The following is an 18,676-nucleotide window of genomic DNA, read 5'->3' on the forward strand; positions in this document are numbered from 1 at the left end:
TTCTCCCTCTTTCTCCCTTCAAAGTTATTACGGGGATATAACGAATTTGAATTATAATTCGCGTGGCAAATTGCTGAAGAGATGCGGCCACCGCAATACACATTTGCGCATGTATAATACGTGAAAGAAGAGCTTTCTCCTCTTTCTATCCTTTTTCTCCTCGTCAAGCTCGTCACTTTTTGTTGTTCTTCGTTCTTTTTTTTTTTTGTCGTTTCCTGTACGTCCTTTTTCTTTCTTCCTTCCTTTCCCTCCAACCACTCGCCAAGCAGATACGAACAGAGAAAAGAAGAATCGACGAAAATGTCGAAGAACGACAGCGTATATATGCGTCCGAGTAGGAAGACGTAAGGGGTGGTTGTTGCATCGAAGGGCCTCGATTTTACTCGCTTTGTGTACGTGAACGAGACAAAGCGGCGCCTTGCCGTGAACTTAACACGTTCCTGATATTCGAGATAATAGGATGCCTGTGCGTTATGACACGTATATACGCGAACACGAACGAACACAACTACGTACGTACGCATTTGCACGCAAGTATACGTTTGTGCGTGCAGTGTATATGTATGTATAGGTGATGTATACGTGTGCTTTGCAAGCACAGTAGAGATTTACCGTTTTCAGTAGTAGTCCGATGCTACGGGAAACGTATTTACGCGTGCGCGTGAACAACAAAGCGTGGAACCTATCTACCTGGGGGAGAGGAAGGGGGAGCTGATAGGGGAAGAGGGTGGTAGATAGTGCGACGAGCAAAAACGAAGATTTATCTAGATGCCTCTAGCATACCACCATAGAACGAAGGAAATGACACTTATTAACTCGACTTCGAGGCTTTTAGCCATCGACTCCACTGAAATACGAGTGGGTAGAAATCAAATTTGTGGAAAGACAGAGACGAATGGCATAGCCATCCTTCTGCTTCTATCTATGCTCTCTGTCTGTCTCTCTTTCTCTCATTTCGGCTTAATCCAATACAAGGTCTCGTCGATGTAGACTGACCAAATAGGAAAACTGAATTTCTTTCTATCTATTTGTCTATATATTTATTGAGATCGAAGAAGGATTTATCCTTTTTTTTTGCTTTTTCTTTCTTCTTTTTTCTCTTTCTTGATTCTATTGCATATGCACACACACACACACATATATATATATATATTATTTATATTTATATATTTATATGTAGTGAGAATATCTCTATACAAAACGATAGCTTCTGCAACGTACTGCGAATTCGACTCTTCATTCCTCCCTTTTTTTCTCCCTTTCCCTCTCTCTCTCTCTCTCTCTCTCTCTTTCCATCTAAATAATAGATAAGAAGCTAACCTTTATTAATACTTAATTAAATTTTATCTCACTTTGATATTCCTATCGTACACAGAGTTGACATTTATATTGTTATTACTATTAACTTTATATCAGTTATATTCTGTCTCTCTCTCTTTCTCTCTTCTATTCTTCTTTCGTATTCCCTTGCGTGTACAGTAAATTTTCTTCTGTCTATCTACCTCGAACGATCTCCCTCGCGTTTCGTGCCATTATCGAGTTTCAAGTCTTCCGAGAGTTTCGGGGAGCTTTCAAAGTGGCGACACTTCGATCTCGACAAAGAGAGTCATACCGTCGTTCTAGCCGAGGCGAACTCTTAAAGCCGCCAATTAAGTCGGAAGGGTGGAAAGTCCGGTTACCTTGTCTCTCCTTCTCCCACCCTTTCTCCCTCCCACTCCCTCACACCCACCCACCGTGCGCTATTCTTCGACGCACTGCGGTTCCTTTGCAATGAACCTATCGTAACCGGTACGGTAACTCGACCAACGAGCCACTTTGCTTTCAATCGTGCGGGCAAGCTCTCGGACGTTTCGCGATGGTCAACTTTGACTATTGCTCGCGGTTACTTGACCGGTAATCACCAAAATTGTTTGTTACTTCCTGAGTAAGTTACTTACTACTGAGTAAGTAAGCGTGTGCATGTATGCATGGATATATTTGTGTGTATGTGTGTGTGTGAAAGAGAGAGAGAGAGAGAGAGAAGTCTTGAGAACATTGCTAGCGTGCATTGAAAGGAAAGAAAATGAAAAAGAAAAAAGAATGAAAGAGAAAGAGAGAGAGAAAAAAGAAGAAGTGATAGAGGAAAATGGACGATTAATAATCAGGAAGCCCTTTATTTCTACTTCCTTTGAAATTTCTAAGAGAATGCAAATAAAGTCAGACAAAGTTCTAACGCATCTACGGAATTATCCGCAAATTCTGTGCCTCGCGTAAATGTCACATGAGAGAGAAAGAGAGAGAGAGAGAGAGAAACAGACAGACAGGCAGATAGACCAAATGAGACAGAGAGAAAGAGAGAGAGAGAGAGAGAGAGAACGTACGATGTTTGAATTCACGAAGACAAACCGTGACTTATGCAAAGGCGCGCTGCCGTCTCTGAAAATGTGATACGACGAGTGGTATCTGCATAAGCAGACATGATAACGCTAGCTAGCGAATGGTATGCGAGTATGTCGGAACTTTCTTGTACCGGAGACGTAATTATACGCTTATATATATATATATATATATATATATATATATATATGTATGTATGTATGTATGTATGTATGTATGTATGTATGTATGTATATATGTATATTTCGTATGTAATATAATATAATACAATATAAGTATTACAAAGGTACATATCCATGTATAATACAAGTGTAATATAGATAGGAAAATTCTGAACAATTTAGAAAAATGTAAAATCATAAATTCTAAGCAATGAGAAAAAGAAATATCGTGCGAAATAAAAAGAAAGAATTAGAAAAATAGAAAAAGGCAAAAGAAAAGAAATAAAAGAAGAAGGAAAAACAGAAAGAAAAGAAAGAAAGAAAGAAGGAAAGAAAATCAAATCAAATTTATAAGGTCCGACGTCCATTGACAATAATAGGAACATCGTATTTACTTAAAATCCCGGCCAAAATGTCTAGTCGTCTTCGTCGTGGAAACGAGGCGCCATTCAAAAGGGAGTACAAAACGTTGAAACGTTCGGTGAGAAGAAGACTGGAGGAAACGATGGAAGGAGGTGGAGGTGAAGATGGAGGTGGAAGTGGAGAGGGAGGAGGAGAGAAGGAGGAGAAGGAGAATAAGGGGTGGAGAAACGCGAAGACTAATTTGTCTATCCCGAGTACAATCGAGAAAAGGACGGTAGGAAAGGTCCGCCGTTATGTGGCACGGTTGAGTGTGCATTACGTCGAGACTGAGAAGGAAACGGAGAGAGATGGAGAGTGAGAAAAAGATAGAAGATAGAGAGAGAGAGAGAGAGAGAGAAAGAGAGAGAGAGAGAGAGAGAAACCCATTCACGAGTCCTTCCGACGTTATTACCACGATCATCATAATCCACCCCTCGACGTTGTTTTCGCACGGGTTCACGACAGATTCCCGAGCGACCTTGGTGGATTAAGGATCTCATTCTCCTCCATCTCTTCATCTCTCTTTATCTCTCTCTCTCTCTCTCTCTCTTTCTCTTAAAATCCAACGAACTATACGCTTTCTCTTTCTTTCTCTATCTCTCTTTCTCTCTTTCTTTTTTTCCTTTTTCTATCATTCGGTAAAGGAAGAAAAAGAAAAAAGAAAAAAGAAACACGACCTGATTTAGTTTTCCGTATATCGGTTAAACTCAATTTCGCAGATCATCTCATCAAATCTATCTTATGGACAATTATAGTTCTCTTCGAAGGACTACCGGTTGAGATCGAAGGATCAATAAATTTATTTATATTCGCTCACCTGTCCGTGGTGCACCCAGGATACTGGAGTGGAGCAGCAGAAAGCAAGTCAGCACCAATGACCGCTTCATCTTCGTTCTGAAATGAAAGAAAATAATTTTCTTTCTGACTAGAAATTGTTAATAGAGAAAGAGAGAGAGAGACAGAGAGAGAGAGAAAGAGGAAAACTAATAAATTTGAATTTTATGCATAAGATCAACCTATATCAGTATTATTTATTATTTATTATACAAGAGGGTCTCTTTTTAAACGTATCACGTCGAAAAGGGGGAGAATATTTCGTCGATCTTACTTTCGGATTAGCCATCGGAAGTCGATGGTGTATTGATGGATCGTTCTCACGATATATATATATATATATATCGTTCATCGAGATTGATCGTTCCTTCTTTACGAGCCAATCGGAATTCACCGTCAAAGTACATTACGGAGTTTTGAGTATAGGATCGTAAGATATTCGAAAAAGAATATTCGATTCCGATATTAATCTGACATGGTCATACATACTCGATCTTTCCAACAATGAGAATAATAATGCATTAATAACAATTCGAGTCTTTTTATAGAAAGAGAAAGAAAGAAAGAGAGAAAGAGGAGAATATAAAAAGTAAAAAAAAAAAGAAAATAAAATAAAAAGAAAAAAAGAACAATTTCTCTCATCTCTTTTAATGAACTCGTTCAACAAAGTCCCATCGATCCGAAGTTCACACTTAACAAAAGGATCATAATCAGCGAACGTTTGGCTCGTAAACATAAAACTTAATGGATGAAGGGAACGCCGAGTGAGAGGACGATAAAAAGGAAGGAAGAAAATGAAAAAAATGAACGAAGCGAGAGAGAACAAGAGGTAGAGAGAGAGGTAAAGAGAAAAAGAGAGAAAGAGAGAATGAGTGAGTGAGATAGCTAATGGAGAAGGATGGTACGGAGCAATGTGGTGAAGGAACGTAAATCCAAAAGGAGCAAGCGGAGGAGGATAACACGCATCGACACGGCCATCTCTAGCGTTAGAAACCATCGGAATCGGGTTTTCTGTGGTTCTCGACGAATATAACCGTTTCTGTGCGTTCGCGTGTGAAAGGACGGTAGTAAGAGAAGAGAAGAGAAGAGAAGAGAAGAGAAGAGAAGAAAAGAAAAGAGAAGAGTGTATGTGTAAGAGAGAGAGAGAGAGAGATGGATGGTTGTGTAGCTCTCGGTTCCATGTCAGGGTGCGTGGAATGTAATACGGTGGCCGGTAGCGTCACATGGGCTATTTAGGAGAAACTACCATGACGTCGAGGGTTGAAAGAGGGTAAAAGAGAGAGAGAGAGAGAGAGAGAGAGAGAGAGAGAGAGAGAGAGAAAGTAGGAGAGTCGTGAAAGAACCGATGCAACATGTCTTGATGTAAGAAAAAGACGACTAGATGCCGAAGGCGATGCATTTCTTCTTCTTCTTCTTTTTCTTCTTCTTCTTCTTCTTCTTCTTCTTCTGGAATACAGATCCTTTTCCAACTTCTTCATTTCTTTATATCCTTCTATCTTTCCCTCTTTATCTATCTATCTTTCTTCATTCTTCATCCTTTTCTTCTTCTTCTTCTTCTTCTTCTTTTCTTTTTCTCTTTCTCACGTATTATCGTCTATGGTCTTTTTCTCTACGAAAGCAGTTTTTTTTCTCGTTAACCCCTTCCCACCATTTTCTTTTACCTCTGTGCCTCTTCTCTTTCTCCTCATTCAGGAAGATCGAGGAAGGGGTTGAAACGTTGCAGATGCGACTCGCGAGAGAAGAGAGCAGTTTCCGAGAGAAGAAGAAGAAGTAGAAGAAGATGAAGAACAGAAGAGAAGAGAAGAGAAGAGAAGAGAACAGAAGAGAAGAGAGTATACGCTCGGCCGGCTTGCAAGCCTTCTACTTCCTCTAACTCCTCCTTCTTTTTCTCCTCCTCCTCCTCCTTCTCCTCCTCCTCCTCCTCCTCCTTCTCTTTCTACTCTTATTCCTCCTATTTCCCCACCTTCTCTATTTCTCTCCTTTCTTCGTGCTTGCGAAAAGCCAGACCATTGACACCGGATGCTCGGCCCGGCCATTGTTACCGCGACGGGCTAATAAAGAAAAATAAAGGCTCCTTCGTGGATATTAGCTCGGTTCTCTCACGGTCCTGGGATACCAGGCTGGCATCAAGAAGAGCCCGCGAGCGAGAAAGCGAGAGCGAGAGAGAGAGAGAGAGAGAGAGAGAGAGAGAAAGAGAGAGAAAAAAGGGACAGAGAAAAGAAGAAAATGCAGCAGACGTTCAGCCTCGCAGCTTCCTCGAAGCTTTTAAACGGCACGTGTATTCCGAAAACACACGTTGAACGATGCCCTTTCAATGCATTTTTCAAGCTTCTATCGGATGTAAAAAGAGAAAAAAAGAAAAGGAAAGAAAGAGAGAAAAAATCAAAAAAGAAAAAAAAAGGAAACAAAGAAAAAGAAAAAGAAAAGAAAAATAGAAAAAGGGGAAACGGAAAAAAGGAAAAAAAAAGAAAAGAAAGCACAAGGAGTAACGATCGTCAAAAATGCAGAATCTCTTTCTAAGATACTTTTCACTTAATAATTTGTAATCCTATTTGACGAAACAGTAAAGTGGAGCTGTTGGTTGAATTAATTATGGGAGTAGAGCTGATAGACGTTCGGATTAACGTGATAATCCTTCGAGCAACGATTCTAAGGAGTATGACAATAGTCCGGACCACGTACTACTGTTTGACGATCCGGATACATCAGAAGCGGTATAGCCTTGTTGCCATATACAGTTAATGATACAACGAACGCGTTCGCGAGACGACGTATGCGTATACGCGGTACGTTCAGTAAGGGAGATGTGGACACGGGATCATTGTACGCGGACGGTGCTTAATGTCTCGAGAGACAGGAGCGATCCTGCGGACAATGGCGCGTGGAAACGCGTACGGGTGCTTCGGACAGTGCTCTCCCTTCGTCTCATGAGCGAAGCGTACGAGCTTATGGCGAACCGTACATACATATAAACGCTAAAACGTTAAATGGGAGAAACAGAGATAGAGAGATAGCGATAGAGATAGCGATAGAGATAGAGATAGAGAGATTGAGATAGAGATAGAGATAGAGATAGAAAGGGACATAATTTCTGTTCGACTTAGTCACGAACGTGGACGTGTCCGAAGAATATGTATCAAAGACGAAAGGAAATGAACGAAGATCGATCGATATTATTTAACAGCATAAAAACTACAATTAGGAAATAATCAAGGTAAAAAAGAAGATAATTGGATTTAATTGGTATGACAGGTTGAAACACTTTCGTCGTATATTAATCATTATCTTTAAACTCTTATCTATCCGTTCGTATATCTACGAACGGCCAACACGATAATAACCATCGTCGAGGAAACGATCGTATTAACGATTATAAAAGAGGTAACTACATATGTATGTTGGGTTAATTAGTGTATATTCGCGTAGTGTCGGTGAACGCCCTGTACTCGTTTCTGGATACTGCTAATCGAATAAAGTGCGTTGTTTAGAGATGATTTTCGTAACGGGCCGCTTAACCAACGTTAATTTTCGCTAATACCGTTTTAACGAATAAATGCCGTTTGTTATCTCTTTCTCTCCAACTGGTATCTGCGAGACCGCCAGCAACCATCACCAACATTACTACTACTATTGCTACTACTACTCCTAGTATTACTACTACCACCATCGCTACCACCACCAACACCACTATCTGCTGCTACTGTTGCCGATGAAAGTGGCCGCAGAGGAGAGTACTTTGGAGTGCAAAGAGGGATTTTAATTTGTAGATAATTACCGGAGTGAGCTCTCGCTTTCAAACGAATCGTTTCATCCTCGAGTGTAGCGAATGGTGAGTTAAAGAGAGTAAGAAGGACGGATGGACAAACGAACGAACGAACGGAAGGACGGATGGACGGATGGTTGGGGAAGAGAAAAAGGAAGGGGTGGTTACGATGATCAAAAATAATATCCGAAGGATACTCGTGAATGGTTAGGGAAATTTAATACTAATCGATGTATCGAACTTTGCCTGTGTGTCTCTGACAAATTATACCGATCTAAACGATTGAGGTACGAGCCAATGAACGAACGAATGACGATGATTGTTTGATCACGTTTGAAAGAGGGAGAGAGAGAGACAGAGAGAGAGAGAGAGAGAGATACGGAAAAAGAGAGAAAAAGAGAGATACTGAGAGAAAGAGATAGATAGATAGATAGATAAAGAGAGAAAGAAAGATACATAGGATAGAGATAAATAGATAGACAGATAGATAAATAGATAGAGAGAGAGAGAGAGAGAGAGAGAGAGAGGGAGAGAGAGAGGAGAGTGCAGAGGGCCAACTCATCGCAAATTAATCGCTTTCCTCTGTATTTATTGTGATCATCGATACCATGTCAGCCGATGCTAGATCTCATTAACGATCGAAAAACTCGAGACGAAAGGTGTTCATTAATTTTAATGGCACGTAGGTATAATGATTGCCGCGCGCTGATTTACACGCATGTAAATTTTGTAAATGCGCCGATTACATTCGGAATACATGCCGATCACGATTCTTTTTTATTTCTCATTCTAACATCCACCCGATCTTCCATCCTCGTTTAACCATTTGACCCCTTCTTTCCTCTTCGATATATACGATCGATCGATTCACCTCACGATTTTGAATGATACATGTACAACAACACGTTCCGATCGAGCAAGGATCAAATAAAGATTTTCGAAAAGCAAGATACGTGCGTGTAACAATTTTTGAACCATTAACCAATATATCTCGACGCAAATATGGAGAATTAGGAATGATGAAAATATTGGAACGATTTAACTACGTTAATATGTGTGTGCGTGTGTATAAAAATGATAGCGAGAGGAAGAGAGAGAGAGAGAGAGAGAGATTCGTTAAATACAGGATAACGTTTATCTCTGTCCGTTATTGTTCCGCTAAAATATGTATAAATTTCAATAGAATTTCAACGTAATCGGAACCACGCCTCGTTTCGAAAATTATCCTATCGTCGAATACAATTTACTAAAGAGTGAGACGTGCGCGTATGTGTATGTGTATATGTGTATGTTGTGTATGAAAGAGAGAAAGAGAGAGAGGAGAGAGAGAGAGAGAAAGAAAAAAGCTTTAAATTACTTTCATTGATTAATCTTTGGCTGTAAAAGAGCATAAATGACAAAATTAACATGAATAGATAGAGAGAAAGAGAGGAAGTCTCTGATTTTTGAATCTATAATATAAAGCGAGAACACGTCTGAATATTGCCTTTAGTATCGTTTGAACGTACCTGTCGTTATTTTATCCATGTGTGTGTATGCGTGTATTGGTACCTTCGGCAACTATCGGTATAGATACTATCTGCATGGATGAACGTGTGTTCGTATATATAGAGAATACGTGTAGGATAGGTGTATCTCTATCTATATATATATATATATATATATATGTGTATATGCGTATATGCGTATGCGTATACATAGGTGTATGCACATTCAAAGCATCTTTGTCGATCGTAGCCCGTTAGTATATACATATACGTACGTAGATGGCTGTGTAATTTCAGTACAGAGGTATCATATACGAGGGTACACGAAGCGAACGGATTGAAATCCGAACATCGATCGAGACAACGAATTCCACGATACTGGCACGATGGCACGTACGAAAAGGCAAGAGCGACACTGCGAGCAGAAATACCTGAATGCCACGAGAATCCGAAATTTTTTGTCGTCCGATACAGAGCATACCGTGCTGGACACATGCATGCAGATACTACGCACATGTCTGGTATTCAATTAATCCTTGCCGAAGAGAGAAAGAGGGATGGTGATATAGATATATAATACATCTATATATACATACAGAGAGAGAGAGAGAGAAAGAGAGAAAGAGAGAAATATATGTATCTATATCAATATACATGTGTATATATATATATACACTTAGTAACAAAAGTTAAGAAACAAAGTAATCGTTCGGTCATTTTTCTATTTTCTAAACTAAAAGTAGCATAATATTGTTTATTGACGTATGAAGTGTTATCTCATTACGCTACTTTTAGTTTCAATCTATCTATTTTGGAAGATAAAGAATATGTAAAAATGTGCGATACGATTACTTTGTTTTTGAACTTTTCTCGATAAGTGTACATATTATATATATATATATATATATATATATATATATATATATATATTTATTTATTTATTTATTTCTACGGACATATGTGAACCTGAATCGATAACGTATCGAAACGAAAAGATATTCTTTGATCGTATTACGTTTAAAAACGTGATATCGATTTTCACAAAACGAAGATTAATTTCACGAATTATTATTTTCTTTAACCCTAAAAATCTTCGATCGTGTAGTACTTATCCCTAACTACGTTTGGCTCGCTTATCGCTCTTATCCGTTCTATACTAGACTCGTCCGATAGATGAAATTATATCCGGCTCTCACATCGAGACAGCGAGCCGTGCGAGATTATAAAAAGCAATTTCACCAACATTCTCGTTGTATCGGTGCGTCTCTCACGTATGTATGTACCTACGTCAGAAAAAGAGACTCCTATCTAACCAATCGAATCGATTTTGAATCAATGCGATCGGTTCTTCCTTTTTCTTTTTTCTTTTTCATGTTCTTTTCTTCTCTTTTTTTTTTTTTTATTTCTTTTTAAATCGTAGTAATGCAAAAAGACTATTACATCGGACGTAATAAATTATCGGTCGAAGAATCCTCTTGAACGAAACAAAATCGAAGAATAAAAGCAATAAAGACGTATGAAAGAGAAAGAGAGAGAGAGAGAGAGAGAAACAAAAAGAGAAAGAAAAAGTTACTGTAACTTTTTTTTCTTGTTCTTTTTTCGGTATTAACTAAACGAGAGACAAAGAGATAGAAGAGAAGAAACATTTTTCATTAGCGATTTTCGATCGCATCGCTTTGTTCTTTCGTCGATTGCCATCTGCCGGTTCGCTCTATCTTGCCTCGCGATAAACTATAGATTCTCGTTTATTGCACTTTCCATGATGCATGCGCACTACTAGACAAACACATATAGGACTTACAATCACGCATACGGAATAACGTTCTATCTATGTATAAGTATATATATATATATACGATATACACGTACATATATATATATACAAATGTAGAGTAAAAGAAAGAAAAAAAAAAAAATAATCGACAAACCCAAGTATGGTTTCGTTGAGGAGAAATAGGAAACGAGGAAGAGTAAAAAGAATGTATGAGAGAAAAAGAGATAAAGAGATAAAAAGAGAAAAAGAGAAAGAGAGAGACAAGGAGTTTGTAGACAGACGCGTTAACTGATAATCGATAACCCTTCTCCCTCTTTCCTCGTATTACGGATAGAAAATATTGACGCGAGGCAACGACCATCGGGCAAGCGATATTAAACCGTTTCCACGCCCTGGATAAAATTTCCGTCCTATCGTGTTCTAGTACAGGAGTGAAATAACATTTGGATTCTTACGTTGCACGGATAAATCGTTATCGCAAAAACTGGCCATTCTCTCTCTTTTCTTTCTTTATTTTATAATAAAAGAAAAAAGGAAAAGCCATGACGTAATCTTCATTATAACGAAGACTTTATCAAAGAAATTAACTAACAACGATAATTATACCTTTCAACGTTCATTTTCACATCGATCGGAATTTATGCAAACTTACGGATTAATTTTTTCGAATATACGAATACAGAGAAAGAGAGAGAGAGAGAGAGAGAGAGAGAATGGAGAGAGGACGATTATCAATCCCCACGCACCTATTTCATCCCATCCGGACATGTGTAATAACGTGGAAAATAATTAATTATTCGTTCATGCGTAACTATTAATATTTAGATATTATAATGAAAACTACGTAAATATTTACACATACATTATTACATAAAGGAAATATTTCGTTTGTTAACGATACGACGACGATTCTCAATTTCTCGCTTTGTGAATGAAATATCGATGGTTTTAGTGTTCGATTACGTGGAAAAAAAAAATATCGATAGAGAACGAATAGAATCGGTTAGAAGAGAAATAGGTGTTGTCTCGATTAAAAGGAAAAGAAATATACGACGAGTAACCGGCTAGAATTGCAAAAGGAAATAGTTGAATTGATAATCGATAACACCTTTTGAAACCCATGGAACCGATAAAAAGTATCGACGATAACCAATACTTGAAATTTTAACCGAAAGATATAGAATATCCTGATGTAATTAAGTAGAATGATTTAAAACATTTTAATTACGTTACACACACACACACACACACACACTCTTTTTCTTTTTTATATTTTTAATCTGAAATTTCGCATATTCCATACTTTTATATCTTTCGTATTTTCCAATTGATTTAAAAAGCAAGAACCAAAAAAAAAAAAAGAAACCATAAAAGAAAAGAGAAATGACTTCGAACAAAAAAAGAATCTCCCTCGAGTATTAAAACGCATTACTTTGAAAACTCTATACGTACACATACATCGTAAGAATCTAATTGTAAATTAGTCCTAAATCTATGAGAGGATATACGATACTTTAATAATGCGTTTCGTATAACGCACGATAGAACAGAGATGAAATATTAAACGGTAAGCGCGCTTATAGGATGTGTTGTAGGTAGGTTGTAAGCACGGAAATAGCTTAATCACTTGATGAATTTTTTATAGAATCTTATATATACCTATGCGATAAATCCCGAAGGATAGAGAGAGAGAGAGAGAGAGAAAATGGTTAGATGCGTTAATACACTGGAGTCCGGTATGATACGAGCCGTCCGGAAAAGCTGCTAACTGGGATGGCGCTTGGTTGTACGACGTCGAGCAAGAGCATGATCCTTCGTGAGCATGCAACAATCTGTGCGTGATAAATGATCTCGAACGGCCATTATGCGGTTGATTTGAGCAACGCTCATTCACGTGCAACGCTGCCAGAGTACTTCACTGTCTGTGCGAGCGACCATTCAGGTACACACAACTATAGCCATCGCACAACTCCACAGTCGCCGTATTCTGCCACGGGTCCTCTTGTTTTAACCCTCTCGCCCTCTTTACCAACACTATTACCATGTAATCGTATACGTGCACAAGTTCGCGTATGAGTGAGGCGAGAGATTTATCAAGCAGTTTAACAATGCGGACGAGTAATAGAATCGGATCCTATTCCACAAAGCCCATTGCTGCTGTGTATTGCGTGTTTGCTTCACTGGTATATTCGATTCTAATCAAACTCTCCAGGCCTTAGGGAAATAATACATTTTCGGCTATCCAAGTAGTACTTACTAGTGTAATACTTGGAGAAAGAGAAAGAGAGAGAGATAATAATACGTATTTACGTCGATTATCAAACGATTTCACGCGATCTTTAATTTTCTACTTTTCTTGTTCCGCTACTGTTTTCTTTTTTCTTTCTTCTCTTTCCCTTTTTTATTTATTTATTTATTTATGTTCTTTCTTTTTCTTTTTTTTTTTTTCATCTTCTTCTTACAAACGATCGCCGACGAATTTTATTTCCCCTTAAAATGATTATATTAATAATGAGAAGTTATAAATTGTGTTAGCTTACGCTCGGACACACGGATGGAGAAAAAGTTAGTTAACTTTACGACGCTGTAAAGATAAGAAAGTCGCCGCGCTCGAAAGATTTATTATTGGACTGGGCTCGTTGTAATAAACCTTCGTGGTATCGATACAGCACGTAATCGTTGAGCTTCGCTCGTTACGTCCGCGTACGTGATTTATGTATTCTCGTTCCTCGTTACAATGCGGTATTTTTGAAATTAGTCGTTACCGAGTCGATAAAAAGTGACAGAACGAATTTTTTCGACTTTACATTGTAACGATCTTTTCGAATCAACGAATTTATCCGTAACGTACATATATACCTAAGTAAATACATACGTAGATATGTAATATATAATGGACCGTTTCAATATCTTCTTCGACAAAGGTTTCGACGAAAGTGCACTGCACTGCACTGCAACCTAATATACATACATACATACATACATACATACATGAATACATACGAACATACGTACATAAATACATAAATACGTACGTAGGTACGTAGGTACATACGTACATATATATACATATATACATATATCTATGGTATATCGTTATTGGCATATCATTTTATTATGAACAAAATTCACTGCAGGGATCGTGTATATTCTCTATCCTTTATGTAGTACACCTCTTTTGTAGCATTACCAAGTTCTATTCAAGCAGGATAATCGTTGCAACGTGTCTCGTAATGAAATGAGTTAACGAGGAGAGAGAGAGAGAGAGAGAGAGAGAGAGAGAGAGAGAGAAAGAGAGAGAAAGAAAATAGATTCCGTTTGTCATATCCATATACGGTGAGAGATATTTCGATCGTTAAAACGATTTTCGTCTTGTTAAAGTAGGCGGTAATCCTATTAAAAAACAATATTTGATGAGTATACGTTGAGCACTCTCGCGAAGTAACATCGATTATGTTCGCATACGATAAGATAGCCGAGCAAACGAATTCTCTTCTCGTCGTTGCACATCCATTAGCGCTAATCGATTCACGTAACGTTAGATCTTCGAACCGAGAGCGGGACTGTGTATGCGTGCGTCATTACGTATTTGTTCTCTACTCCCGTCGTGCAGCCGAAACTCGAGGACGTCTCCATAAGTAAATTAACTCGATACATCCACGTAATTACGATTAATTATGCATTCTACCGTACTTAACTAGCTTCGCGAGTCGGACCATCAGCCGATATAATTATCCGTACTACTCGATTTATAATAAAATAAAGATATCGCTTACCAATAGGAGAGGAACCGTAAGAGAAATTAATGAATCTCGATAGACGCTTAGAAACGTGATCGAGAATTATCATCGTTTGTAGGAAAATTATCGTTAAAGAATTATCGATAAATTATAATTAATTTCTTGTATATCTTATATAAAGGAAACAGAAAAAGTCCAATCTTCGAACGATCAAGGATTAAATGTTATAATAACGTCGTAGTAATACGTTCTAGTTTCATTATCATTCATCTTATACTTTTTGTATCGTTGATACATCTAAGATCACGATTAAGATTATCTAATATAATTTTTCAAATCAGTCGGATTAATGAAGTGTACACTTTCGCGTGCTGATTTTCGATTATAATTATTAAATACATCAAGACAGTTCGTTTATCAAGAAGAAATTATTTTTTTATTCGTAATGTCAATATACGTATTATATATATATATATATATATATATATATATATATGTATGTATTTACGTAAGGTAAATCTGATCCATGTTAATCCGAATTAATTTACCAGGAGCAAACCAGGCTTCGTGATCTTTGATTTTATCGATTGAAGAGAGTATCGGCAAGTAATAGAGGCGTGCACTGAGCGATTTAACTGGGAAGCTTTCGCGGACTTAACAGAGTAGCACGGGAATAATCGATGAGGGTATTAACCGTGTATAAGACGTGCGAGATAATTCGAGTCTCGTATGCGGTAACTCGAGACGAGAGGGAGAGACAGAGACAGAGACAGAGAGAGAAGGAGAGAGAGAGAGAGAGAGAGAGAGGAGTATAGATGGCAAACATCGAGTGGATGCTGGAACGTAGGGAGAGAGTGAAAGTGAAGTGCCAACGTTGCTCGACGAGGGACAGAGAGACATGTTCGATATGTTGGTGTGCGTAATAGTACGTCGTAACGAACGCGTGTGTAAATGTAGTCACGCTTGGCGAGGGAAAGAGAAGAGAAGAGAAGAGAAAGAGAAGCAAAGAGAAGAGGAGAGCAAAGCATAGAGAGAGAGAGGGAGAGAGACGAAAGCTCCTGCTCATAACGCGACCCCGTATCGGTTGATCCAATTTGACTCCCTCTGACATGGCGTACATCGAAGCTACGTACATACATACGTGCGATAATACCTAACCCTAATGCCCAGCCCAGCTACTACTACAACCACCATCAGCTGGCATCGCCATCAGTGTCCCTTCCCAACATACATACACACACACACACACCCATACACAGCTAGGACTGACCCATCCCATAGGCTAAAATTTCACTGTCATCGCTATACCTCGGATTACTATTCGTTAAAATTAACTCCATAGCGACTTTTCCATTCCCTTTTATGACACCCTCGTAACACATTACACGTGCTTTTTCTTAAATTAAATATCAACCCCTTCTACGCCATGCCCCTTTCCACTCACACCACTTTAATACTTTTCGACGAGTCATCGAAGCGCAAATTAACTACTTACTTACTTGCTTCCAATTTTCCCGACAAATGACAACGACGATGATCGTTAAAAAACGGTCGATCGATCCTTCATCTACTCGACACGGATAACGCGATGGAAAAATATATGACAGAGAGACGTCTGATCTGACCAAATGAAATATATATCCATATACTTATCCATATAAGTATCTACGTATCTATATACGTCGACAATATTAATATAGAATTGAAAAGATCAGTTCACCTTTACGTTCGAGGGAATATCGTAAGGATGGCCGGACTATTCGCATGGCAATGGAGCGTGACGAATAAGAGACGGGAATCGTAGGGATGGGGGGTGAGTTGGAGGGAGAATGAGAGAGAGAGAGAGAGAGAGAGAGGAATCGGGGTTGAGTTGGGTGGTTGGGTTTGGAGGACGTACAAATGATATCAATATGTATCCATTAAGACCTTTTCCCTCTTGACTTCCTCCCCTCTCTTCTCTTCGTTCTTGAATCTCACACTGTCCGTCTCTTTCTATCTTTTACGAGATAATGTTTAGGGGGTTCGCGGTTGCCAAGCGACCGTCGATTCCGCATCGACGAACCCGTGGTAAGGTACGACGGAAACGATCGCGATCGACCAGACAAAACGAACCCTCTCTTTCCAACTACTTTTCTCTTACTACTTATTCATGTTATTTCCCTTTCACATCCCACTTCACGTTTCTTGTTTTTTTTTTTTTTCCTTTTATTTTTGTCGTTTCGTTTCTTTCCTTTTTTCCCTTCCCAACCAACCGACGGATCATCCAACGCACGTTTGCTGTCCTACCTCGTGACCTTGAACCTAATCCTCTTTTTCTCATTTTTTTTCTCTTTTTCTTTCTTTCTTTCTTTCTTTTTTTCTTTTCTCCTTCGAAAGCCTCTCGTCCATCTTCGTCCGAGTTTCATCAAATATCCCTCTCGATCAAACTTGTTTTTTCATATACGACGTTTTTCATATACGATGTGCGTGACACGTGCGTTCTATATAAGTAAATATATTCTTCTATGAGTCGTGAAAACTTCGATCGATATTTTTCTCGAATCTTTTTATTTTTTCTGTTTTTAAAGAAAATAAAAAAAAAATGCCAGAAAGAAAGAAAAAGAAAAAAAGGAAAACGAACAGCGACCTTCGAAAGAGAAAAAAATCGAAGAAGAAAAAAAAGAAGAAGAAGAAGAACGAGAAACAATAATACGAGAGAAAGTAAGTAAGTAAGTAAGTACATAAGTAAGTAAGTAGTTGTTTCGCGAATCACGCGAAAGATTCCTATATTTTTCCCGAGCTTTTAGTCGAATTGCTTTTACCAACTGATTACGTAATCCGATAACACCGAACGCGCGAGTATCCACGCGTTTCATACGATAGCAGAATTCTCTCGAGGATTCAACGGACTTTCATCACTCTCTCTCTCTTCCACCCTCCCTATTTCTCTCTCTCTCTCTCTCTCTCTCTCTCTTTTCACTCACTCACTTTCTCCCATCCATCTATCTCTCTTTCGCACTTAATACTCTACGTTTGATCGAAGAAAAACGAGTTCGCTGATCGTTCCATATGCGGTCACGTTTTATCGCAAAGGAATTCCAAGCGAGTTCGATTCGATTCGATTCGAGAAAGACAGGGAAAGAGAAAAAGAAAGAGAGAGAGAGAGATAGAGAGAGAGAGAGAGAGAGAGAGAGAGAGAAAGAGAGAAGATGCGGAAAGTTCTTTCCGATGGCTTTTATTATTAGCTCTTTTTCTTGGCTATTCGGTGAAGAGTCCACCGACCAACCAACCAACCAACCAACCAACCAACCAACCAACCAACCAACCAAGCAAGCAAGCACCAACCAATTCACCCTCTACCATCCCCTTCCCTGCTACCTCTCTACCGCTAGGTACGTTTGGAAAGAAAGTAACGAGTATTATTCTTCGTCGAACTTTAATTTGTCTTTCCCTGTTTAAGTAACGTTACTTATTTCTTTTGATCGTCCGAAAGAAAAGTAAAGGTATCCCTTGCGATCGAACCTCTTTCTTTCTTTCTTTATTTCTTTTTTTGTCTTTCGTTTCTTCCTTCCTTTACCAGTCTTCCATCCCTCGTTTCTTTATATTCTTTACTCTTCTCTCTTCGTCTCGTTCTCTCCTCTTTTATTTGCTACCTTATCTCATTTCTAAAGCTTTCTTTCCTACCACCAACATTTGATATCCTTTACACATCTATATATATATATATATATATATATATATATATATATATATGTATGTATGTATATATGTATGTATATCCACCTACATAAAATATCTTTGAAACGAGAGATGAAAGGCCGACGAAACAAAACACACGATTCCTTTGGAAGATAAGTTTCCAATTACTCCGAGGTAAGAGAAAATCGAGCAGGATATAAACGGCACGTAGTAGTACCTACCGTTTGCAAGAAAAGTCGATTAACGCGAGAGTACAATTGTAAAGAAAATTTAGTCGATCGATCGTAGCTCGTTAGCCGTCCCTCTTTCTTTCTCTCTCTCTCTCTCTCTCTCTCTCTCTCTCTCTCTCTCTCTCTCTCTCATTCTTTCTTTCCTTCCTTCCTTCCTTCCTTCTTTCTTTCTTTCTCACTTTCTCATTCTCTCTCTTTCTTCCTCCCCCTCGTACTTGGACGTTTAACGCA

The 18,676-nt window shown here is 38.5% G+C and overlaps 1 protein-coding gene across 4 annotated transcripts in view; it reads right to left on the reverse strand.

Moving 5' to 3' along the window:
* The window catches only part of LOC127065375 (uncharacterized), a 257,300-nt gene that overhangs the window by 104,540 nt on the left and 134,084 nt on the right, over positions 1 to 18,676 (reverse strand). For all 4 annotated transcript variants that reach the window (XM_050997629.1, XM_050997627.1, XM_050997630.1 and 1 more), the window contains one exon: positions 3,757 to 3,833. In XM_050997629.1, coding sequence (XP_050853586.1) covers positions 3,757 to 3,826 — 70 coding nt within the window. In that variant the 5' untranslated portion in view covers positions 3,827 to 3,833. The remainder of the gene's footprint in view (positions 1 to 3,756; positions 3,834 to 18,676) is intronic.

The sequence above is a fragment of the Vespula vulgaris genome, chromosome 7 (assembly GCF_905475345.1).
Source record: "Vespula vulgaris chromosome 7, iyVesVulg1.1, whole genome shotgun sequence".
Classification (NCBI taxonomy): domain Eukaryota; kingdom Metazoa; phylum Arthropoda; class Insecta; order Hymenoptera; family Vespidae; genus Vespula; species Vespula vulgaris.